Genomic DNA, 26,381 nt, shown 5'->3' with positions numbered 1-26,381 from the left:
ATATTGCTCAGTACCACCATATTTTAAACTAGTACCCAAATGTGCCATTGGTTTCCATTTTAAGAACCTCACCCTCCATTTTCTTCATTGCCATCCCACAAATGTTTTTTTTTTTTTTTAAATTAACAGGTTTTTGAATCTTGGATCTTTAGATGTCAACAAATCTCTCAAAACCCTTGAAATGTAAGGCACTTCATTGTGAACTCACTCTGGAACTAGAAACTATAATTCCAACAAAGTAGGTTCCTGTATAGGTTATGCAAACTCTCTGAAATACACACAGGTGAAATACTGAGCTACAGTTATACTCATTGCATAGTTACGTGAAGGACAAATAAGAACTATTCTAAATAACCAGTATAGTGGCAAAAAGGAAATGTTTTTTAAAGGCATCATCTCAGTACTTTGCTACAATTGCATTTAGCTAAACAATCAAAATATACAGTAACAGTACATCTTGTAGTAATATATTTGGCTACAGTCAGTCATACAATACAATCCTCGCATTTGTATAACACACATATGTGTGTTATAAAAAATATCAATTCATAGGCACCATTCCAGTGTTTCTGACAACTATAAAAAATCCTGAAAACACTCTTTTTTTCCTTCATCTACACATTTTAATATTCTAAAACATCCTGAATATTTATATATCGGAGAATGGAGGGATAGCAAAATAAAACAATTAATAAAAAAACATTTATTTAAATAATTTAAATGTTAAGAAAGCTACAGTAAAAATAGAATTTCAAAGAATATATATATTCTGATTACTCTGTATATTAATTTTGTATTAGTCAATAACCTTTTGAAAGGTGTTTTTATTAGTCAATAACCTTTTGAAAGGTTCTGATATTCACACTGGAATTAGAACTAAATAAATAATAATACAATAAAAAATAAAAACACATTTCAACTCCAAGAAAGCCCACAGGCAGTGTTTGTTTTCAATCAGTAGTTCTAGAGAATTGACCAGTTAGAACACCACTTTGGCCATTTTTGAGACTATAAGAATTAGCCTACTTCAATTGTTCTAAAAATTGAAACTGATTGATCTTTTGGTCTAGAACAAAATGTTTGACACCTTTGGGATATATGGGTATATACTGGTCATTTAGTAAACAGATGTACTGTTTCATTTATTTATAGAGCATAACTGGACTGATAAAGAGTTCCATGTTTTAAGTTGACACTCTAGTAAAAAAGAAAGCTTCTTAAATATGTAAAATTCTTGTCCTTGGCATGTATTTATTTGACGAACTGACTTTTGACTGAACCACTCAAGCTGTTAAAAGTTGATTAAATTAGATTCTAACTACATTGGTTCTGTGCTCTTCAAATAATGCATACTGACCATGATTATTCCTTTTGAAAGTTTAGGAAGGGAGACTTAAAAAAATTGTAAACATTTGAAAGAAAAAAAAAAAAAATTAATATATATAGACATGGGCAGTGCTTCCTTGACAGTACAGGGGTGTAACAGAGGGCGTGGTAGGGGACGCTAACAGCCATGCTCATTATCCTCCATGCTTATGCTACTTTTGCGGCTACTGTCCTTAGAGGCTCCGGGTGACACGGAAGACAGGAGGGGGTCACTGGTTGCCACCGGTGACAGGTTTTCATCCATCATGTTATCATCCAGCCTGGAGGAGGGCACTTTGACAGGCATGCTGTATGCACCAGGGTTGCCGGAAGTGACATGGCTGTCGTTGAAACTGATGGTGCCATCGTTCAGGTCCAGGGTGGTGGTGTGGGACATGTCAGGCAGGGCATGGTGCTGGTGGGGGTACACGTCCTGGCTGCAGTCCCCCAGCATGGGCTCCTGCTTGATGGCACGAGCAGCCAGCTCCGAACTGCAGAGCGCTGACGAGGCGATGGCCAGTCCATGAGCACGAGCCTGCATCTCCAGCTCCTGCAGACAGAAAGTACAGTATTACCACAAACACAGTGCAAACTTCAGACAACAGAACCAAATAAACTGTGTAAAATGATGTAAAGCAGTGTTATTCCGTTTCAGCCGATGATATTTAGTGACTAACTGCTGCTGAGTGCAGTGCTATGTGCTAGGGCAAGAGGCCTATTTGCATAAGATATAAGATACAACAAGAAAGAATCCTTCATGATATTTGAGCAAGTGATGTATTGACATGGTCCAACTCGGTGCTCCCCGACCATTTTTTTCCCTGAAGGTGTCCGAGACAAGCCAGAACCCCCCAACCCCTGTTCCTTCCTGCATGCATATTTAAATAAACCCCACATGTAGCCACGAAACAGTGCCCAGAGTGAGAACAAATCATCAGCAAAAGATCTGCTTAGAGCTGATGTAAAAAGCTGCAATTCAACCAGTTCAACCCTTGTGGCAAATCTTTTTACCACTCATGTGTTCAGCACAAAACAAACCTTCAATTCATTCGGGCCGTTCTGTGTCAAGAGGTAACTGGGTGCAATTTTGGACGCATCACCAGATCAGAAATTAGAAAGGAGGAACCGTTGCCTGATCGAACTGGTTAAGCGCTCGTCGAGGCGAGCGTACCTGTATCCGCAGCATCAGGTGGCGGTTGGCGTGTTCCAGTTTCTTCTGTCGGCTCTCCAGCTCTTTGGCGCGCTGCTGCTCCCTCTGCAGCCTCCTGATGTAGTCCACAGACGCCTTCAGAATGGTGCCCTTGTTCCAGCGCATGTCCCTGGGGAGCAGTCAGATAACCCAACTCTCATCTGACGTCAACAGATGCCATCGACGACTGCATTTACCCCCCAAACCGCATTCCAGACTTACGGATCATTCGATTTGGGGATTAATGTCCCCAGTTCTTTGATTCGGTCATTAATGTTGAATCGCCGCCTTCTCTCGACTGAAGGTGGGGCACCGAGGGAAACAAAGATTTAATATCATTGAAATCATAATTACTGATTTACGCATTCACTGAATGTTAACAGTGATGGACATACTCAAGTTATGGTTGTCTTTCTTTTGTCTTTCCTTTGCTAGAGCTCGCACCTCAGACTCTGTGAGAGATTTAAAGTCCTTTACGTTTTAACACAAAAATACACATATACCAACAAGTCAGCAATAAATGCGTCGAATCACGTGCAGGTTAGGCGCAATAAGAAATGAAAAATCCTTTTTTTTTTTTTTTAGTGATTTAAGTTTAAATATGCACACATACCGACAGGGAACCCTTCAGGCCTTTGATAATTTTCAAACTTGCCACAGGATCCAGACTTCTCCAGCATTTGCATCATGGCCGGAGCTGGAGTTACTTTTTAGGCACAAGATATTTCATTAGATTACAAAGTTTGAGCAACGACATGCACACTGACACATTTTCATTCGGTTTAATCTTGATTTTACACTGGATTATTACATTAAAAAACTTTTATAATTAATTTATTACTGTGATATTGATGTCCATGCTAACATCCTTAGGACGTGAACAACTCAATGTGGAGTTACAAAACACATTTCTGTGTGTGTTCTAGAGGCCTGGAGGGCGTGTGGATCATTGCTCATCTTCCATCGAGTTCTTTATTGAAAGCTTGTTTTCTTCAGCAGACAGACGGTCCACAGTATAAAGTGGTGAGACCGGACGAGAGGTGGCGCTCACCAGAAAATTCCCTTTTAATGTTGGGCAGGTTGGCAGGGCAGGAGTTGCTGATGGCCAGACCCGGGGGTGGCATGCCTTGGTTGTTGTACATGTCCATTAGGTTGGCGGACACGGGAATCTGCAGGGAGACGAAAAAGCACGGCCGTCAAGACGCTCGGAAGTACTAACGGCACCAGACGCGAGCAGCTAACATCTGCAGCAGACGTGGTGCGGAGCGGATGGAGACGGGTGTGGAAGATCACAGCTGGCGGGGTCGGGCCCACCGGGTTCCTTAGCAGATTAATATCGCAGTCGCCTACGGTGCAGGTGTTGATTAGGCTAGGCTGGCTCCATATGGCCTGGCTCTCGCCGGTCTTCATGCTATGGAACACTATGAATCATGTACGCTTCTTGCACCGCACACTTAACAACAAGATTTCGCTTTTTTTTTAAGACAGTAATGGAAATATAATGAGAAGGTGACAGATTACCGTGTTGCCCATTTGTAGCGCTGGGTCCATAAGGCTGAGAATATCCTCATTATAACTCGATTCCAGGCTAATTATGTCATCGATGACATCGTCCATCTGCAATGAAGTCATTGTGTTTTAGACTTTCTTTTCCTCCCCAATGACCTTTCATCCTCGCCACAATAACAGATAAAACAAGTTGTTTTCCACACCCAAAACGCTGATAGGATATATTTTAGGAAATCTTGCACATAACATCACTTAAAACTGGATTAGTCATGAAAGAAATCAGGAAAAAATCCATTTCCGAGTAATCCAGCCCTCATTTGGAAGTATCAGACGCGAGCACAGCCCCCCCCCATGGCATGAATCAGAAGCTCTTCACCAGCTTCTCACGCCTCGATTCCAGCTACGGTGGCCACGTACAAGCAATTAACACACAACGACTAAACACCCCCGTCCCACGCTAACACAGCCCGGAAAGGAGGGCCACATACCTCTTTCTCTGTAGAGTTCAGGGTCAGTAAAGCCATGGGGCTGTTGGGGGCACTGTTGCCCGGGCCCGGAGGCATACCCCCGTAGTCAGAGGGCTGGTTGGGGCACGGTAAGCTGACTGCCTGGGACCCGAGCTTGTTGAGGCTCACGCAGGTTTGCTGTGTGGTGGACAGGTAGGCCTTCACCTGCTGCCTCTGGGCCTGCTGTATGTGGTATTTGGTAGGATTCTCCAGATGGGTTTGGACCTGTTTTAAGAAGGAAACGTCCATGACAACATGTCCTGCTTCAGATAACCACCAAAAACCAAAAACTAAACACATTCTTAAAAAAAAAAATAATAATAATAAAAAAATACACACATATTGCAGAAAGTACAACAGTAGAATAAGAGCAACCATATTACATAACAGCATACATATCACACAAAAAGCTATTCATTTAGCCTACCCAATGTACATAATACATATAAATGTAGACAACTGAATCACACACGCACACAAATATGCTCACAATCACCTGATAATGATGATATTCGAGCGTCCCCAGCATAATGCCGACAAAAGTGAATGAACAAAAACGTGTGTATATATATATAAATAGATAAATAAATGAAAAAAACTAAATAAATAAACAACATACATATAGATATATTACTAATGTGGAGTGAGTTTATCTGCGGTGCACCATCTGATCGTGCCTCATCCACCCTGTCTGCTCTGCAGCAGCAGGTCGCCGAGCGCCTTTAAAGGGGCGATCGAGCTCATTCGTTATGCATGAAGCGCAATTACCGCGAGGAACAACGGGCCTTTTCGGAGGGGAAGGGGGCTGTTGTTTTATGTAAAATATCAGGTTATGCTTTTTACGTAAGCACGGGTCTGGTCACAAGGCTCTCTTTCCTCCCGCCCGTCTTCACAAAAATGCTTTCACTACCGATACGACGTGGACACAAGACGATATTTAACACAAATGGTTAAGATAAAAAAAAAAAAACATTAAAAATAAAAAGTTAAATTCATGCGAAAAGCTTATGAGCTGAAACCCCGAATGGCCACTTGGTGGTTTGATTGACGCCGCGGCTTCACGTGGCCGCAATAAACGGCCCCGTGGCCGCGCCGCCGGGATTTATTGATCCGGGACCACAAGACGCTTCACACGGGGGCGCGGAGACAAGGTCCCCTTTCACGGCCAATCGTCTCCCCCTGCTCACGGGCCGCCCTCGTAAAATAAATAACGCCGAGGTTGTACAAAGGTCCGGTTCACGGGTCCGATTCTCGGCTCCGAGTCGGTCCGATTCTCGTTTCTGCGGAACATTTGCACAGTTTTGAGGGGGAAAAAAAGTCATATTTATCACAAAACACCCCTAACACCGCCTGTGCCAGCTTGGAAAAAGAGTGCAAAGAGTCCGGGGATCGACTTAAACCGCTAATAATAACTTTGCAGGGTCGTGCCGTAAAGGAGGCTGTGATTCATTTGCATCGACTTCGAAACATTACGACCTGTGCTGTTTTTAAAAAGGGAGGACCTGCTTTTTATCTGCATGTGCCCCTGGCTGTCTGACGTCCCTTATGTAGAGGAATTCATTGTCCCTTTAGGCAGATGAGCTCCCCCCCTTCCCCGAGCTGCACAGTGGGGACGAGATTTTGGTGTTGGTATGCATGTGAAATTTTTTACAGATGCCCTCGGTGATTCCTGAGTTTGTTTTCCCTGAACTGGACAATAAGCACTTTCATATTTTGTGCTCCGCTCTTTACTAATACTGTGGTGCAGAGACTCAAAAACGGTGCCCAACATCTGACCATCAAGGGGACATTAGCCTAAAAGGTCACATCTAGAAGTGAAAAGTTTGGACGCACCTACTCGGTGGCGGTTATGGAGACTAGGATGGAGCCGTGGGGAAGAATCCAAAGCTAGGAACATATTTAGTATTTTTTTGTAGCAGGAGAAAGTGAAGTATCATAAAAAAAAATACCGTATGAGATGCTCATTAACATGAGTGAGCGATAAGAAAGTGTTCGGCAAAAACGTCCTTGTTGTCTTAACTTGAGGTGGTGGAGAGAAGGCAAAAGCGATGAAATGCTGCCATCAAAAGCTCCCTGCTTTGGAGAGACGTGGATGTTCAACTTTTTGCCTTGTTTGCTATGTTCTTTTTTTTTTTTTTTTTTTTTTTTTTACAGCATCACCTCGTGTGTGTTATTCCATAGTCCTGTATCTCCAGTTTTGTTCAATAATTTATAGAATGCAAGACCCATAAATGAGTTGGTGCTTCCTAACTTTTGTATATTATGTTGACAGCAAAAAACTTCTATAAAAGTCAACAAAGACAAGACAAGTGGTTCTCAGGGACCCCCGGGGAGGCACGACAAATTGTCAGCAGTTCCCTCCTTCCCCTATTAAGCATAATCACATCGTTTTAGGCCATTAACAATTGCCTTTATAGCCAAATCCTACCTTTTTTTTTTCAAAAAGTATTTTTTAATATAATCAAAAGGAGCCAGAACTTGTCAGATGATTGCAAAAATGTTGATTATTGATTTACTCTGCTTTCTGAGTGAACTAAACTCCTTGCCTGTACTTTCTTGATTCCGTCAACATAACATAAGTTAATATATCAGAGTGTGTTTCCAAATCCTTAGATTTTTTTAAAGGAATAATAATGCTGAATCAGCACAGCCCAACATTGTGTAAACGGATTTCCATTGTTCTGTTTAACACTGAGCAAGTTTAAGGGTGAAATAATGAAAAATAAAATATCTTCACTACTGCTCTCAACAATCAAGATCAGAAAAGAAAAATAGTATTGTACTTCACTGACCACGCTAACAGCCAGCTTTATACTGTGTGTCATAATGCACTGTAACACTGTACATGACAGAACAAAGGTGGGAACTTACATTAATGACACAAGAAGAGCATCAGTTCAAATGTGTGAAAATAGAAGTTAAATCCACAGCCTTGCTTTTGTTAACCGCATTATTTGTTAAAAGCGATTTCTGACTGTCTTGGCGTTCTACCACATGGCTGGTCAGATATATTAACTGAGGTACCCTGTTCTTTTTTCCATGAATGGGAGCTATTGTCTGTGATAAAAAAAAAAAAAAGCTGCCCTAGCAAAAGGAAGCAGAATAATACTACTGTAATACTACAGTAGCTGCAAAAATGACATGGTATAAACTCATTTGTAATGATTTGTAATCATGTACACATTTTCTTCATCACTACCATGTTTTATATTCATGCTAACTTATTATATTGTAATATTCTTTTTAAAATATTGTAAATAGCTTTTTCATGTTTTTTTCAGTCTCAGACCATGTTATTTTGTAATTACACATTTATATCATCATGTATATTCATTTCAATTGTTTATGTCGTTCATGGCATCCTGCACGGATCTCACAGACTACACAAGTTTGCATAAAAATGATGATCCCTGTTGATCCCAGGATGATTTCAGAATGTTACAATCACAATGCAATGGATACTAAATACTTGGAAATCTGACCTTTTGAACAAAGGAGTTAACAGGGTTAGTGTCACAAATGAGCTTAAACATCAGCCTTTCATGGCTCACATTTTTTAGATTCCAAACACGTTCACAATATTTGCAGAAGTTGCAAATTGAATTTCACAGGTTTTAAAATACTCCGAATATATTTATTATATTATGATAATAAAGAAACATTCATTCATGAATTTCTACAGTGGCTGTTAATGCATTTCTTTTGACCTGATTTACTGATCCTAGTTAAGTTTGTGAGAATCCCTTACTAAACCTTAAACCGCATTGAACTGTTATGGGATATCATCCCTCATTCTTATCAAAGCAGTGTGTTTTCACCCACCTCCTAAATATGCCACGGCATGAAAGTGGTGGTACTAATTACGAGCATTCTTTGCTGAATTAGTGTTCGCTGTGTGCTAATACTGTGCTTGCCTTTGTCTAGACCCCTAAACTGATCCCATACTTATTTCTAAAAGGGTCAGGGGTCACTTGGCTAATTAAGGGGCCGATCAGTCTTTGGACAAACCCATCTGAGCTTAATGTTTTCACTTTTAAGGTCCAGCAGCTCTGCCTGGTACCCCTAAGCTAATTTTGTGTAGCTTTGTGAGGGCTAATCTAGCCACAGACAGCCATCCAGCCTCGCTGCGCTCGGTTGTTCAGGACAGGAACCGGCCTTTTGTTTTGGTGATTCAGCCAATGAAAAAAAAAAAAATCTTTAAGCTCATCCTGAATCGCAGGAATTTCTCCAGCTTGTCATCCCTGTGCCAACATCAGAACATCAGCGCGAAGATCACTGCTGATGTTTCATGTTACATTTTCTGAACTCTAATTTTAGTCAGACACACTTTTAAATGCATGGTTAAATTCCCATAAACCTATTACATACTACATACAAACAAATACATGAATCTACCCATATTTAAGTTAATTATTATGTATATTAGCACTTGTGAGTATATATATATCTAAATATATATTTAAACACACACACACACACACACGCACATGTAAAACCGTAACCGTAAGCACTGCCTATTTTATCTGTCTACTTTTAACAGAAAAACAAACCAGGTGTTCTCGAGTGGGTTCAAAATTGGATAAAACCGTGTAGCAAATTTCTGTATGCTTGAAAATAGCACGATGACTTAATCAGATGTGATTAAGTCATCGGCCCTGATTTTTAAAAGTCATCATTGCTTTTTGCAATTGAAACACATCTTAAAATCACAAGGCCAATCCCTATTACACACCCCCAAGTGATTCACTGATAATAAATACATCCAAACCACTTCTTATGCTGATAACAAAGACTTATTACTCTCAGGAGCCCCGTCACCTTCATAACAAGATATAAAAGCCCAAAAATGGCTCATGCTAATCATTTCTAGTCAGAAGAAAAATTAAAGCTGATAAATAGTCGACTGAGAACCATATTTTTTAAGCCGGTCGGACCTGATGGTAGTCTGCGCAGAGGAAGACGGAAGTCCTTACCGACGTTTGGCCTGGATGCGCTCTCCCGTAGTAGTGAGGCGTAGTAGATTTTTGTAGTAATTATCACACACTGTGTCCGACAGCACAGAAAATCAGCAACGGTCTATAGTCCGCAGCACTAACAAGGAATCAAAGCTATGAAAAGACGTGAATGTAGCTGAGCAAATAGGATTAAAAATGGCTAAATCCAAAAGGCTGGAAGCACAGCATGCATTAAAGAGGAATTCTCCGGGGAAAGATAATCCCCATATGCGTTTTAACACACTTCACTCCCTATGACCAGCTCTGCTTTCTTTTCTTTTTTCTCCCTCTCTCATTACTTACAGACACTTGGACATGCATACGTACACACACAGACATTGGAGACGAAAAAATAAGTATGAAATTGATCATTTTGCATCATTTTTTTATCCAAATTTATCCAGAAGTAACATCTCAGGGAACAACCTGAATGGCAGGGGCAGGTGTGGTCTTACCTTCAGCACTTCCATAGGCACCTGAGTGGCCGGCAGGCTTGAGGGCGCGCTGACGTTGATGGCGGGGGTCTGGGGGCCACTGGCCGGGTGGTACGCCGACGCCTGCCGTCTTTGCTGCTCCCGACGCTCCTGCTCCTGCAGCTGCTCCCGCATCAGCTGCTGCCGGAGGAGGATGCGCGAGGACATGCTGGACACGCTCAGTGGGGGCTTGGAGGAGCTGTGTTTGTCTGACGGATTACTGCCAAGGAGGGAGAGCAAGGGAGATGGGGTGAAAATGACACAGGGGCAAAAATTCAGGTCACAGAGAAGAAATACCAGGGACAAAGGAGTGCAGAAAGAGTATGAAAGAGAGGAAAGGAAATCCAAACTACGGCTGAATTACAGGGCAAATGCACATTTATTCTTTCATTTGATATCATTTATCTGAGCCCCAAATGTATCAACGGGTTGAGTTGTATTATAGTTCTTACAAAAATATTATTATTACAAAACATTCTACTGTACAAAATTAAAGCCTGAATCGCTTCCTAAAAGGTGCAAAGTCACAGATAAATTCTTATTTAATAGATGCCTCGGATGCATTTAGATTCCACAGTAAAATTTTCCACTATGAAGTCACTGTTCCTGACCAACGCCACTGGGGCAGCAGCTTGTCACATGATGCTGTGACGGTAACAATGTCGCAGTGTAGAACGGTATTCAGGTTTTTGCGTCAGAGTGACGTTCTCAGGTTTTCCTCAGAAAGAACATTTTATTTATAGAAAATACAAAAATGTTAATCAGCAAGTAATATGAAAACAACGTGATGACCTCATCTAGGTGCGATCAAATCAATTTTCTAATAATGTATATATGACTGGGAAATTTAATTCCTCCAATTTTGCCAGGCAAATCTGTTAAATTCATAGCTTCTGAATATACCTGGTTTTTGTGTCAGGAGTACACAAGTACACAACCCAAGTGCATTTTGAAATCCATAGATGTGCATGGATTTCAGGTGAAATACTGCCACCTAGTGTAAATCTCTCCTGAACCAAAACCGTCCATGTGGCACCTTTAATTTAAACTGAACAGAGTCCCTGGTAAGAGCAAACGGCTTTTGTATTCACAACTTCAAATCTTTTACTACTAGGCTAGAAAAACTGGAGTAGAAATAAGAGTAAGTATAAAAAACCCTATCAACATGCAATTTTAAAGTTAAAGTTGTAGCCTAGTCGGTAACACACTCGCCTATGAACCAGAAGACCCAGGTTCAAATCCCACTTACTACCATTGTGTCCCTGAGCAAGACACTTAACCCTGAGTGTCTCTAGGGGGGGACTGTAACTACTGATTGTAATTCGCTCTGGATAAGGGCGTCTGATAAATGAATTTACCATCTAATATATGAAAGATATTTTGTCTTTTGTGGAAAGACATGAAAAGACTGCTCATCTATAGACTAGGTGTATACTGTTTGAGATTTTAAAGTCGGTGAATAAAGGGTGAGTAACGTGTGGGACATGATTGGAGAATTGCTTTGCACGTTCTGTTTCGGTTCCCCACACCATTGGGCTCTGCACACGGAAACCGAGCACCTGGGCCGTGTCTGAAGCTGTCGGGGTGAGGTGTAGGCCGTGCCAGTGATCCTTTTGATAAAACCTCCTCTGAACGTCTGGCCAATCCAGCTGTGCAGTAATCGCACTAATTAGCCAGTCAAGTCAAATCGAGCCCAGGTTTACAGCAGTCCCCTGGCATCGGGGTTTACGCGGGCAATAATCCCTGCCTGACTGCGAATAATCTCATTGTCCACCCCCCTGACTCCCCTCTATGTCATCCACCCCCCAATACTTCAAACCAGAGCTAAAATGATGTACACATTTATCACATGTCAAAATGAACATTCGTTTTAAAATGAAGAGACTGGTGTAATAATAAATGATATAAAAAGTATATTAAGTCACAATAAACACAATATTCACACACAACACTTATGCTGGATAATGAGAATAAACATGAATATCTGAGTCCGGACAAGGGGGAGGGTATGTTCCCTGTTTCCTTAAAGTTTTTGGCCACAGAGGGGAACCATCAAGTTACACAGCAGAAGACATAGACAGGTCCGATTTAAAGGACACATTTACATACTGACATAACGATGCTGCATTCCACATAGTAGCAACATTTTTTTGTAATTAGAATAATTAAAACGACATATTAATATTATGTACTACACAAACCCAAAAGCATAATTAAAAGGTTGTATTTTTCTATGCCTGACATTATTTTAAAAAAAAGTCGCTGTTCCCGAGCAACACCATTCAGGCAGCAGCTGGTCACGTGACTCTGTGACTGTAACAATTCAACAAGGTGGGAAAAGGGGTGAAAATGACAGAGAGAAAGTGTCCGATGTAACATGGTTGCTCAGTAAATGAAATATTCAGAATACTGTATTGGAAATAAGTGAATGTGATATGACGACCGTACGTACGGACGTAAGGTCCACCCACCCCCTCCTTTATAATTATGCGTATGTGATCTGTATCTCAGGGCAGATTTCTGGGAAATCTAATCTGAGATTGCGTGCAGTAACGGATGATCACCAATTCTACACTTGCAGAGCTTCAGAAAACACTGCAAATGATTTAATTGAATTCCTCACTCTGCCCCAAGTGACCGTGGCCTTAGTGTCACTGGGTTTTCCCCATGGACCAGGTCTTCTTCTGCAACGTGCCTTAAATTTGTAGCGCTCCACCAGAGTGGATAATTGCCCCCTGCTCTCTCACGGAGCCTGAACACGTACGAGCGGGTACGAGCATGGAGAAAGATGCCTTAACTAAAGTCAATTTCATACTCTGGGAACATTAAAAAAGTTTAACTGGAGACGGCTGTCCGTCTTAAAATAACGAATGTAATCTACGTAAGACAGAGATGGCTTTTTTTGGCAACAATTCTGTGTCAAAATGTTCCATGCCACTATTTGAGGCATGCCAGGGGCACTTTCCCCTTTCCCCGGTCTGTATGCAGTTGTGTGTGAGTTGCTATGTGTTTATGACTACGTGTGAACAGAGTATTGTATGTGCATTGTGCCCCTGTGTGTCAGGAAATACAAAGGCCACACAGTCCTGCGGGGCCACACCCCCCTGCCAGTGAGGCCGAAGCAGCCAATCACCTTGAAGCTGAGGGGGCAGCGCTGCCTAAGGAGGCCGACCTCCTCCACACACCTCACACATAGCGTCTAACCCTACAATGTGCAGCGCTGCGTGGGAACTGAGCACCGCGCCCCCCGACCCGCGCAGAGAAGCCAAAAGTTTTAACGTGCGCGAGCATTCCGACTACAACGATTCACCTCTATCTGCCATAACCATGCTTGAAGCACCTTAAACTGGGAACAAGAGCCGGTTCCAGAGGTCCCATTAAAACCAGCAGCAGCCTAATAATATGGCGCCTGCATGGGACACGGGATATTTATATCCGTCGCTGCGATTTATTTTTAGATTCAACAAAGGTGCAAGTAGAGAAATGTAAACACGTACATGTACACACACGCGCACACACACACACACACACACACACACACGGGCATCTGAGCAGAGCAGGTACTCACAGGTGGCCGCTGTGAAACGTGCAGGGTCTGTGCACTTGAACACCCAGCGCCTCCATCTTTTTTTCCCTGAAGGTGTGTAGCTCGCCCTTGGAGAGTGCTGAAAGTCAGGTTGGAGCTGAAATGCTTTCTGTGTGTGTGTGTGTGTGTGTGTCAGAGGGGGAGGCACCCAAACTCTAGTCCCCAAACAGAACCGCTCTCTGTGGGACAGAGCAGTTGAACGGTCACTAGCTGTCATTAGACCTGCTCAATCCATCATCTACTTGTAGACAGAAGCAGTCGCAGTTTACACACACACACACACACACACACACACACACACACACACACACACACACACACACACAAATTCCTGTCCCCATAACATCTAGTGTCTATGTGTCTTTAGGTACGAGGGTTTTAGTAAAACATTTAGTAAACGCTTCGGGGTGACCTCTACAGTGGCTTCAGCTTGAGTCCAGCAGACTGGTCCCTAGATTTGAGTTAAAGCAATGTCACCCACATACGACCGAGACGAGAGTCTGTGCTGCGCCGCGTCCACCAGGGGGCGCCCCCTCCCTCATAACACCTTGGCGGTCACCTTCTGAGGGTGAGGGAGCCAGCGCAGGTGGCTCAGGTGCGCTGGAGTGGCGCTCAGACAGCCGGCGGGAGGAAAAGTGTAGAGTAAATGCTTTTTCGCGGCACACGTCGTACCCCCGCGCTCTCCGCGGGCCCGCTGGCTCGACAGATTGGTTTCGACGCTGCTACCGCTGGCATGAAAATACCCAAACAGGTGCATTCTCTCTCTCTCTCACACACACACACACACACACACACACACACACACACATTGCACCAAGCATTGGTGTCTCTCATGCGTTTACAGCACACAGGGGATCAAATGAAACAGATCCTTTTGTTTCACCGAGCGGCCGTAAACAGACTTTTATCAAACCAAATGTGGGGCTTCACTGGCTTTTCAGTGTTTTGGAACACTCGACTCCTGGTGCAGGGCAGAGATGTGAGATGTGAGGAGATAAAAAAAAAAAGTGCTCCGGGGACAAACGAGCGAGGTCTTGGTTCTTTAAAAAAGCGTGGCCGCCCCGCCACGGCCCAAATGCAGAAGCGCACCGCTGTAGGCCGCGGCTGATAGTGGGACCCTTTGTTATGATATCTGCGGGCGGCTCGGGCAGGGCGGGGCTCATTCAATTTCAACTTGCCGTCTCCTATTTCTATAATTAGGTTTCATACATTCTCCTTCCCCCCTTGTTTACCGTGGCCCCGGCCACTCTTTCCCAAGCCCTGGCCGAGGGACGCGACGCGCTTTCCAGCTCGGATGGCATAAATCACCGCAATAATCCGGCGTGGCACAATCTAATTCTGACGTCCTGGAGGATAAACAAGAAAAATAATGGAGGTCCGGGGTGAACTATGGAATTCATCACACTCGGAATAAACAGAAATGTCATCAATCAATGCATTTAAGCGACTTTTGACAAATTCTACAGAGCAGGCCGTCTGGCTCCAAGCTTGTCGGCGCGAAGTTTTGGTGGACAAACTAGATCTTATCCAGGGCTTTTATTTGCCAAAAAGGTCAGTCGAGGTCCCCCCGGTTCCAAACACATCTAAACGGCCGCGTCGAATGCTCAAACAAAGTCTAACACAATTACAACCCACAGATAAGGATGGAGGGAACCGAATGGGTGCCATAACAGGAAAAGTCCTACCTTATGAGCTTCATGTTGGGACACTCTAGCTGGAGCAGGCCGACTCTATCCGTGTACGGTGCCGCGCCGTGCGCTGAGGGGTTGTTCGCGGACTGAAGCTGTGACTCATCTAACTGCCGGCTTTATGCTTTCATCATCACCGGCCTTATCTCCATTGTTTGGGAAAAGGGGGAATGGTCATTTACTTCGCTCACCGCGGTGGCCCGGTAATAATTATTTATGCCAATATAAGTCATTCACAGAAACACAGTGGCTCTTTTAATCAGTAGGTGTTTTCTTTTTTATTTTGATGACAGACGTTTTTTTTTTTTTTTGCGGGTGGAATGTGAACCTTTGACCACATTAACAAACTGCTGTTATCTTCTCATTGCCATATGCCATTGCTATAGAATGCATTGCTATTCTCCATAGAGAAATATAGAAATTTGGAGTGGGTTTAAAGCCGGTGAAGGCTCAGTCTGTGTGTTTCCTTTTGACGTTTCTTAAAGAGCAGAACTGAGGCTTCTTCCCAGCCTGAGTCTGGGTTTCGCTTCCTGGATCTGTCAGGGGTTACGTGTTCAGACCCCCCCACTCCGTCCAGTGGCAGTTACCGACCGCTTCCTCTGACACGGGACCCCAACACGGCCCCTGCACTGACGCCGTCATTATCGGAGTATGAGGTTTCAAATGAAGAAATCGCGTCAGGCGGCTTTCCGTAAAGTGAGCGATGACTGACGAACGCCGTTGTCGGCGTACTCAGCGTTGAGTGAATTATTTCCGTCCGCCAGTTTATTTACAGATGGCTATAAACAAACAAAAAAAAAAAATGAAGAGAATTTCAGGAACCACATTATGGAAACTGTATTTGATATATTCAATTTATGTGTTTGTGGTCTCTGAAAAACAGGAACTCTGTAACATGACTCAAGACTCGGGCCGGAGGCCTCCTAAAAATATTCCATCTGTCTAAAAAACATCCGACCGCACTGGCCTTGGAATCAGCAATTAATACAAAGAAGAAGGGCCGCCTTGCATCTCCTTATCAAACGCGATGCGGTGACCATGAAAGCTGCTGAATGGAGGGACAATGACCAACGAAGCATTCCGTCAGCAATGCAGGGCGTTCGCTCTCTATGAGTGAGCAGATCACTCTTTCCGATTACTTTCCCACCAGGAATAATCAGCATTATGATCATAAATAAAGGAAGTCCGAGAAAACCTTCTCTAGAAATGTGTGTCCCTGGTCAGCACACGCTACTATGGTCCTGGGCAGGTGAACCTGAACCTGAAAGAGGGTTAAAAAAATACAAGTGAACAATCAGATCTTGCAAAAAGGTTACGGTTTGTTTCATTCAACTTGTCCAATCGATTACACAGAAACAAAATGGCCAGATGGATGATGAACCCATCAAATGTTAGTGAGCATCCATGTTGTAGGTTAATTCATGTGGCGCACAGCATCTTTACAGTCCTATAGATGGTAGCGAAGTAAAATACTCGCTCATTCACTTTCTGTAACCGCTTAAGCCTAATTAGGAGCCCATCCTTGTTGGGCACTCGCCCAGGGCAGGGCATTAACCCAGGGTGGTAGTAGCCTAGTGAGTAACACACTTAACCCTGGGTGTCTCCAGGGGGACTGTCCCTGTAACTACTGACAGTAAGTCTATCAAGATAAGGGCATCTGATAAATGCTGTAAATGAAAGCCCACAACAGTAAAGTAAAATACAACAGTGAAAAACAACTCTGTACATACAGACACATAAAATGGTTCTTTGTTGCAAATTTGGACATTTCATGAACCCATGACATCTTGGATCATTCATCATTTTCAGACGCAAGGCCTACAACAAACAGCATCAAATCAACGCTGCCAGGAAGGACGAAAAACACTTGCGAAATGAACCCTGATGGAAGTCTGCCGGGTGCTTAAACATCAACACATCTGACGAAACCATTACGGCAGGGGACCTGTCTCTGTCATTCAAACGGCGTAGCCATCAAGGATCGGTATCATCTGCCCCTGAGCTGGAGTAAATCCCCTTCAGTTGCAGTGCATTACAAAACTCCCCCACTGCATGCTTGGCTCATTTTACCAAACAAATCCAACTAACTGAGGTTATACGTGTTCTAAGGGAACATTGAACTCCAAAATTACAAAAAGGATTAATTGTGCAATCATTCCACTTATAACAAATAGCCTTTGACAGTTGATTTACACATTTCACAAACATTACTGTACTCGTCCGGTTTCCTCCCAGATCGGTGTGTTGAGGTCGTGCAGTGTTAGAAGTTATCACACTCCAGCTGCTTTTATTACAACAGCACCACTCTGATATTTGAGGTGTGAGAAATGACATGTTTTATTCAAATATGCAAAATTCTAACAAGGTCACCACTATAAATATGATAAAATATGCAATGTATCGGTATTTATAGTTTATTCATTTCCATTGACCAATATGTGATAGAAATAAATACATAATAAGCATGTTTCATATGCAGAATAGTGGATGGCCTAGCAGGTAACGAAGTGGCCCCGTAATCAGAAGGTTTCCGGTTCGAATCCCAATCTGCCAAGGTACCACTGAGGTGGCTCTGAGCAAAAGCACCGTCCCCACACACTGCTCACGGGGTGCCTGTCATGGCTGCCCACTGCTCACCAAGGGTGATGGTTAAAAGCAGAGGACACATTTTGTTGTGTCACCATGTGCTGTGCTGCAGTGTTTCACAATGACAATCACTTCACTTTCACTTTCAGAACACAATTAAAAAACATCGCGCCTAACATTGAGAAGGTCCCACTTTTGCCTCCAAAAACAGGACTGGCATGGATTCCACAAGGCCTCTGAAGCAGTGCTGTGGTATCTGGCACCAAGACGTCAGTAACAGATCTTTTGAGTCCTGAAAGTTGTGCCTCCATGGATTGGACCTGTTTTTCCAACACATCCCACTGATGCTCGACTGGATTGAGATGTGGAGAACTTGTCAACACATCAAACTCATTGCCATGTTCCTAAGAGCATCCTTAAACTTTGTTTGAAGTGTGGCAAGGCGCATTACCCTGCAGAAAGAGGGCACTGCCACGAGGGAACACTGTTTCCATAAAGGGGTGTAGTTTCCCAGCAGCACCTTGCCCAAAGCATCTCGAGGTTCAGATCATCAAACACTAACTGGCCTGCTCTCTATATGCATCAGTGAGGTTTGGCCACCCATGACCCTCTAGCCGGATTAGTTGAGCCATTGTTGGTTCCATGGTTGGGTAGGTCACAACCACACCAGGAACATTCCATTCCAAGTTCATTTCTGGAGATGCTATGAACCAGCCGTCCAGCCATCACAAGTGAAAGTGATTAGCGTAGTGTGTAGTGTGTACACCCAGTCATGAAAGCCGCCTGGGGAGCAGTGTGTGTACCTTGTTCAGTGGTACCTCAGTGGCACCTTGGCGGTTTGGGATTCGAACTCCCGATTACAGGTCTGTTTCCTTAACTGTTTCCACTGCCCATTTGAGTCCTAATCAAAGTTGCTCAAAGCCTTATGTTTGTCAGTGATGATAATGTTATGGCTTATTGGTGTACAGTACAGGCCAAAAGTTTGGACACACCTTCTCATTCAATGTGTTTTCTTTATTTTCATGACCATTTACGTTGGTAGATTCTCACTGAAGACATCAAAACTATGAATGAACACATGTGGAGTTATGTACTTAACAAAAAAGGTGAAATAACTGAAAACATGTTTTATATTCTAGTTTCTTCTAAATATCCACCCTTTGCTCTGATCACTGCTTTGAACACTCTTGGCATTCTCTCGATGAGCTTCAAGAGGTCATCACCTGAAATGGTTCTCCAACAGTCTTGAAGGAGTTCCCAGAGGTGTTTAGCACTTGTTGGCCCCTTTGACTTCACTCTGCGGTCCAGCTCACCCCAAACCATCTTGATTGGGTTCAGGTCCGGTGACTGTGGAGGCCAGATCTCCACTTTTTGTTAAGTACATAACTCCACATGTGTTCATTTATAGTTTTGATGCCTTCAGTGAGAATCTACCAATGTAAATGGTCATGAAAATAAAGAAAACACATTGAATGAGAAGGTGTGTCCAAACTTTTGGCCTGTATTGTATTGATTTGTAATGTTACTACATGGATGTTACTACAGTTGAGCAGTTGCTGTGAATCCATTTGGTATGACCCCTCTGTAAGGTTGCGTGTGTGGGGGAAACTAGTTTGTGCTGTGATGTTCAGTCATGACTACCACAGGTTCGAGGCCAGGTGGGGTGCCAGCATTCTCGCTGTGTTACATAATTTGTTTTTGCATGTTGTAGACATTTCCATTAGAGTCATACTATTTAGATTAGCACAAAGGTACACTACCAGTCAACAGTTTGGATGCACCTACTCATTTATGGGTCTTAAATTTTCACATTATAGAACAAGACACGTGACTATGAATTAACACGTAAATAAAAACATTGAAAAGAACATTTGAGTCTCTCCAAAGCAGGGAGTTTTTGCTGTGATAGAAGCATTTCAAACTTTTGGCTTCTCTCCACCACCTTAAGTTAGACAGGAATGGCTTTCCAGAAGTCCAGAAAGTTTATGCTGAAGACTTTCATATCATTAATTAATACTAAGCATCATGAAGCAGCTTTTGATGATGACAATAGTGAACAAAGATGAATCTGAAAAAACAGATTCATCAAACATACTTCACAATCTCCTGCTACAAAAATATACTAAACTTGTTTCTCCTGCTCCTCCATTGGTAGTGTAGATCCTTCAGGTTAAAACAATTACTAGGCAGCGCAAAAATAGGTAGTTGATCTTTCACATCAATGTTTCTTTAACATGAAATTGCATAATTATTACCCCTTCCTTGCAACATGGGCAGCCTGAGTGCACATGTTCCATCCTTGCTCTCCACCACAGCCCAGAGACACGCATGTTAGTTGAACGACGCCAAGCTAGCTGTTTCACGCTGTGATGGAGATTCTATTCATGTGTTCTGCTTGAAGACCATCGCTTGTGTGCAGAAACCAGTTGAAAGTGAGATCCAGAGGACTGCAATGTTCCTTTGTGTTGACAGGCCGACGTGTAAATATGAGGACTGAATTAAAAGCTCACACTGTGCGGGAGGTGCAGCTGGTCTGCAGAGCACGGACTTGGACGAACTGCAAGTGTCTCACGCTCGGCGTGAGGCTTGGCAGCTCTGCGTGAGGATCTTGTTTGAGGACGCAGCGTGATGAATGTGACAGTAGTTGGCTCCTAAATAAAAAACGGATGATGATTACAGAGATGGCATGTGTGGGGTGGAGCAGGTTCAAAAACATATGGGCTGCGGCATGAGCTTGTGATATTTGCATTTAGGGTAAAAGAGTCCATGAGTGTGCGCTGAAGAGTCCCAGAACACAACACAAGTCTGGAAAAGTGTCAGGCTGATGGGACACTTCAGAGCCATGACCCACCCACCGCTCTTTTACACACTGGAGTGAGAGTTCATCAAAAGCTGGTCACATATAAATCTATGTCCATAAACAAATCATGATAATCCATTAAGGAAAAAGTGGACGATTCACTGTGTGATGACATTTTGATAACACAAGTTACTTTATCCCCAAACTAGTGGTCAGAACTATGAACAAGTGTGACGTAGTACTTGTCGTGCCTTACTACTGGGAAGTTCAATATAAAGTTGACAAAAGCCGTACAAGAAGTTTGAAAACTTGCCATGTGATGCACAGAAAACTAGTCTCACATGTTAAAAAAAAAAAAAAACTTCCACAACAAAATTCTGTGAATTCTCTATTTTGTCTATTCAGACAAAACTACTGCACCAAATATTCCGATGTATAATGGGTGTCAAAAATGTGCAACACTTTATTTATTCAATACCTATTTATGCAATTGAAATGACCATGATGGTGTGATGCACGGGATGTGATGCACGGGACAACAACGTCACTGGTCTAAAAACTACACTTTTAACTGTTAAGTTTAACATATGAGAGCCATACTAACCGTAACTGTTTTTAAAATGTCTGCAAAACCTTTTTTTTAGTACCCATATTAAATATTAGGTAAATGTATTTTTTCATTTTCCAGCGAATCGCGTCATAGCTAAACATGCGCTTGTGATTTTTAGTAGAGTTGCAGCTCACACATTTGGGTTTCTCACACATTTTACACAAGTTTCCAAGGTTGTGAAAAAATATATTGGTTAATAAATTAACCAGTTTTCTGGTTAATTAACCAGTTTACCAACTGGCCCATCAGCTAGGTCAAAGTCAAGGTCAAACTACATTGTAATCTCAAATATATACTTTATTATGAATCAGTGATATGTATGCCTTCTATGTGAAATGACACATAGAACAAAAATGTTCAGATAGACTAAATCAAAGAAGCTCAGCTAGAATGCACAGGAAATCTGAACAAGACACATATATGGAGGTATTTGTATATATGCATTTGAACCCAACAGATGCATTCTGGAATTTAAGTACAATGAAATTTACTTTCATGTACAAAAGATTACAGGCAACTGGTCAAAAGATTAATAAACCTCAATATATCTGCAGATTAATACGCAGTGTTACTTTTATTGTGTGAAAACAATTAGATTTGATTTGGCAATTGGGGCATTTATTACTTTAGTATGTCTAACATATTACAGTTTGCAGAATACTCTTACAACTAGTCAATTCGAGTCCTGGAGTGCTCATGCACCAAAGTTAGACAGAGCACCAAACCAGGAGCTCAGGCAGGATGCTGCAGACATTCTGATTGGTTACTTAGCAAGTTTTAAAGAGTGAAGAACGCAAACAACCGAAGGCGCCTTCCACCCGAGCCCAGTGAGCTATCACTTCCATTTCTAAATATATGGTGGCAATTTACACCCCATACAAGACAGGTTTCACAGTCTGTCTCAGGTCTATATTAAGAACTCACTGTCTGCCAGCAGGTCTGCCTGACTTCTGCCAGAGGTTTGCTCAGACATTCATCGACTCTACTTATGCATTCTGGGTACTTCTATCAACCTTCTGTCTGTTTTGTTCGAAAAATGCTTCCGAAAATAAATGTCTGAACAGTGATTCTGAGACCAGACAGAAGATCTGTTAATAATACCTTCGGATAAAAAAAAAGATATTTCAGATATTCAGGTTTATCAGTTTTGTGTAGTCTGCTTTTGTTTAACTGCACTGGACTGTTTGCTTCAAACTTGATGCACAATTTCCCCCACGAAGACCTTAGTTTTGACTTATCATGACAGCTACATTGATTTCCAAGAGGAAAAGCATATAAAATAATAATAAAATAAAAAAAACATATGTAAATATTTGCCATGCACAACATTGTTGGTCGCGTAGCTGACAAGCCTGTAAACCATCCAGCAAGCTGAAACAATTCCTTCCTTCACAGCCTGGGCCAGAGTCTCTCTGGACCATTAAAATGAGCACAGAGGTCTGCCCTCCACCGAAGAGGTGAAAGGTTAAGTGCGGAGTGCAGACCTGGCTGAACCCGCAGGAGCATTGTTCCTAAACAACAAAAGGGGTCAGCCACGTAAAAAAGCATCATTAATAATAACTAATAATAATAAAATTCAACGAGTAATAACAAGCTAAACAAAATATAATTACACTAATGAAACAAGAACTAAAGGGGTCAAGTGTTGTTGTTGGTCCAGGCGTGGAAAAACTGATGTATGAACGGCTTCAGAGTGGATTTGCTGTATTATATGCACAGAACACTTGCCTGTCCGTGAGCAAATATTTGGTGATGTTGACAAGACAACTCCCCTCTGACTGGCGTTGCATAACGTTCATTAAGCACAGGGAGAGCCGTGAAACACGGGAGGCAAACAACAAGCCTCCTGGTGAAGATCCGCGCAGAAACGCGTCAACGAACCAGCGGGCAGCGCAGCGAGCCCCCGAAACGGGACTTCGCCGGCCGGCAACTTAACACAGACATCACACTGACCTGTTTTTGAGAGGCTGACTCTTCAACTCGTAGTACGTTTTGGGCTCTTCGTGATAATCCTCGCCGACCTCGAAGTCCGCCACAATGCCCGACTCCGCTTGCATGGCTGCAGTTTGGGTCAACTTCGTTCGGCGCGCGACACGCACGAAGCAAAAGTCCAGATTTCGGCGGCCGCGACCAGACACACGCAGTGCCAGCCACTGTGATGCGAACTACTCTGTCCTCCCTCTTCTACGCTGTCACTGACAGCCTGTAGTCCTTCGGGTGTCCCGCTGCTGCAGCGGAGCGCTTGCGCAGACGCGCTGAAAAACTACAAATCCCATGATGCAGTGCGCAAGTGTCCGGTGGCTCGATATGACGGTGTCAGCATCTTTCTATTGGCAGTCAGAATGAAATGGAAAAAAAAAAAGTCGCGCTTTTCAGCTCTACCTGTCTAAAGTGAATGAAAACGCCCAGTTGACAAGAGATGGAGACCAAAGATTGTGTTTAACTCCTCAAAATATTCATCAGCGCACACGTCATCTGTACACAACACGGACTTTTTTTTACATAGTGGCGGTAGAGTAAAACTTACAGCTTCACTATGTAAAAAAAATCCCAGTCGGGTGTGTGTGTGTATGTATACATGCCTGGGAACTTGAACATGGTGTGTAACATAGTTTAGAATGTTTAAAATACATTAATTCAGTTATTTTTTGTGCACTGGATCCGTATTTAAAATTCGAATTCTAGTTTTTTCATATCGATAAGTGATTATTATCATATTGATACTAGTTACTTATTTGTTTTCTCTGTATTCAGCTCAAAGGTTGCAAAAAGAAAGCAAGTTTGAGACCAAGATGGCAGACTTGGAAGTTTATGAGATCCTGCGGCCTGTAATGTTTCGTACTCATGGTACATTATTTGACGATAAAGCAAGAAATAATTTAGACGATTATCCATGCCACACCCTTGATTTGGGGCAGTCAAATTATCAAAAAAAAATTGTCCTATAGATGGCAGCACAGAACAGTCTTTGGAAAAAAGTTTAGCTTGAAGCGATTGCTTATTTTTTACACACAAGTGACTCACAAATTACGTATCGACAGATAGATTTTGATCATTTCTCCTATGCAAGTTGCCAAGACAATGAAAACTGTGCCGCTGTTTTCTCAGGCAGTCTGCATGTCACTTCACATGCTGCTGACGACTATCGCTCAGGACTGTCAGGTCGGCTGTAATTCGTAATGTGTGGGTCAGTGCGACTGTAGGTGACAGCATGTCACTAAACACCAAGTCTTTTCAGGTCTTTGCTGCAGCTCCAGTAATGTGCTTTGCACAGCCATGGGTTAGGGTTACGGTTATCTCCTATACATCCAGTTTTAACGTTCTATTACTAGTACTTAAGCCAATGAAAAAAATGATGAATTGCAATACCATTTAAAAGTTGAGGGTAATTTAGAATTTTTTTGGATAAGAAAAATATTGTTTGGTCCAAAGACATCAAATGGGCGAAAACTCTAGTTCAGATAGTGTTGTAAAGACTTTCATTGGAATGCCGGTCTGTCACTTTAAAGGCGTCATTCATTAGAAGAAAACCATACTGCTGGTTTTCACAATACGTCCACATTTTTAAGAGGCTTTCCGCCCATAATTATTCCAGCGTGGCTTTATTACGGGTGAAGAGACGGGAAGCTGGCAGGCTCAGCAGGCAGATGTTCAGAGGGCGTAATTGAACGGGTCATCACTTCAGGGGACGGGGACTGGGCATTCCCATGTGCTCAACATATTTCATGCAGCCTTTTTAGGACAGTAATGGTTTTGACCATAAATTCACTTGCCGTCTAACCTTGTTGTCCATCTTTACAGCACCCATAGCACAAGCATCATTATATATTACATAAGTTTGTGGTGAAGTAGCATTTCAATTCAATTACTTAATTTATTCAGAAGTATCTAGTCTTCAAAGTAGCGTTGAATTTATTCTCTATAAAACAAAAAATAAAGAAAAACACGCTAAGGATTAATATTTTGTGATTATGCATGGCCACACTTTCGGTTATCATTGAATCCAAAAGTTTTATAACTTTATGATGGATTAGTCAAACGACTAATTCATAGTGTCACCTGACAGAAGTTTGGTGAAGATGGGAAGAGTGTCATGGGTGCAATTGATGTAAATTGGCTGTCCAGCCAATGAAAAGGTTGCCTATTAAAATTCAGTGATGGCATCACAATTTCAAGGACTCTCCAGTTTTCTCTCTCCCAACATATTCATTATAATTTCCATGCAGTGTGTATTATGGACAAGTTGCAGTCACTTTATACTTTTCTCACACCACATTGTTAGATGTTTGTTTTTTCAGTGTTATGTAATGTTGTAGAGTAAATGAGAAATATTTAGAATCTTTAGCATTTTTCTTGAATTCTGAAAATCATAAACTGATACTCAATCTCATTGCTGGCATGTACTAACAATAAGGTGGGCCAACTGCCTGCAGCACCAGTGCTTAGGACGTAGAGGACCTCAAGGACCAATGGATCTATGGAAAATAATATCTAGTGACCTATAACCCTCTCAGGCATCAAAAAACAATATCACTAATAAGTACACATGTACAGTACAGGCCAAAGGTTTCGACACACCTTCTCATTCAATGTGTTTTCTTTATTTTCATGACCATTTACGTTGGTAGATTCTCACTGAAGGCATCAAAACTATGAATGAACACATGTGGAGTTATGTACTTACCAAAAAAACTGAAATAACTGAAAACATGTTTTATATTCTAGTTTCTTCAAAATATCCGCCCTTTGTTCTGATTACTGCTTTGAACACTCTTGGCATTCTCTCGATGAGCTTCAAGAGGTCGTCACCTGAAATGCTTTTCCAACAGTCTTGAAGGAGTTCCCAGAGGTGTTTAGCACTTGTTGGCCCCTTTGCCTTCACTCTGTGGTCCAGCTCACTCCAAACCATCTCGACTGGGTTCAGGTCTGGTGACTGTGGAGGCCAGGTCTCCACTTTTTGTTAAGTACATAACTCCACATGTGTTCATTCATAGTTTTGATGCCTTCAGTGAGAATCTACCATGTAAATGGTCATGAAAATAAATAAAACACTTTGAATGAGAAGGTGCATCCAA

At 42.4% G+C, this 26,381-nt stretch overlaps 1 protein-coding gene across 4 annotated transcripts; it reads right to left on the bottom strand.

Moving 5' to 3' along the window:
• Positions 1-51: 51 nt before the first annotated feature.
• Positions 52-23,557, bottom strand: LOC114797911 (microphthalmia-associated transcription factor-like). 4 transcript variants are annotated; one of them, XM_028993185.1, is made up of 10 exons: positions 23,260-23,557; positions 10,019-10,256; positions 4,552-4,794; positions 4,076-4,171; positions 3,606-3,723; positions 3,168-3,260; positions 2,950-3,006; positions 2,777-2,852; positions 2,537-2,684; positions 52-1,915 (listed from the first exon to the last, which is right to left on the bottom strand). In XM_028993185.1, exons 1-10 carry the CDS (start codon positions 23,361-23,363, stop codon positions 1,505-1,507), a joined length of 1,584 nt encoding a protein of 527 aa, XP_028849018.1. In that variant the 5' UTR covers positions 23,364-23,557; the 3' UTR covers positions 52-1,504. The 4 variants fall into 4 exon arrangements, with proteins under 4 accessions (XP_028849018.1, XP_028849019.1, XP_028849021.1 ...); XM_028993186.1 differs by lacking the exon at positions 23,260-23,557 and adding an exon at positions 15,308-15,385; XM_028993188.1 differs by lacking the exons at positions 10,019-10,256; positions 23,260-23,557 and adding an exon at positions 9,543-9,679.
• Positions 23,558-26,381: the final 2,824 nt, after the last annotated feature.

This window comes from Denticeps clupeoides, chromosome 10 (genome assembly GCF_900700375.1).
Source record: "Denticeps clupeoides chromosome 10, fDenClu1.1, whole genome shotgun sequence".
In the NCBI taxonomy this organism is placed as follows: Eukaryota; Metazoa; Chordata; class Actinopteri; order Clupeiformes; family Denticipitidae; genus Denticeps; species Denticeps clupeoides.
The sequence above is the reverse complement of the archived record's forward strand: the minus strand, read 5'-3'. Positions and strand labels throughout refer to the sequence as shown.

Coding starts and splice junctions, on each gene's coding strand:
- LOC114797911 (XM_028993185.1), bottom strand. CDS start 23,363: ATGCAAGCGGAGTCGGGCATTGTGGCGGACTTCGAGGTCGGCGAGGAT. Junction 3,724..4,075: donor CGCTACAAATGGGCAACACG/GTAATCTGTCAC, acceptor GTCTCCCTGCAG/ATTCCCGTGTCCGCCAACCT. Junction 2,853..2,949: donor GAAAGACAACCATAACTTGA/GTATGTCCATCA, acceptor CCCCACCTTCAG/TCGAGAGAAGGCGGCGATTC.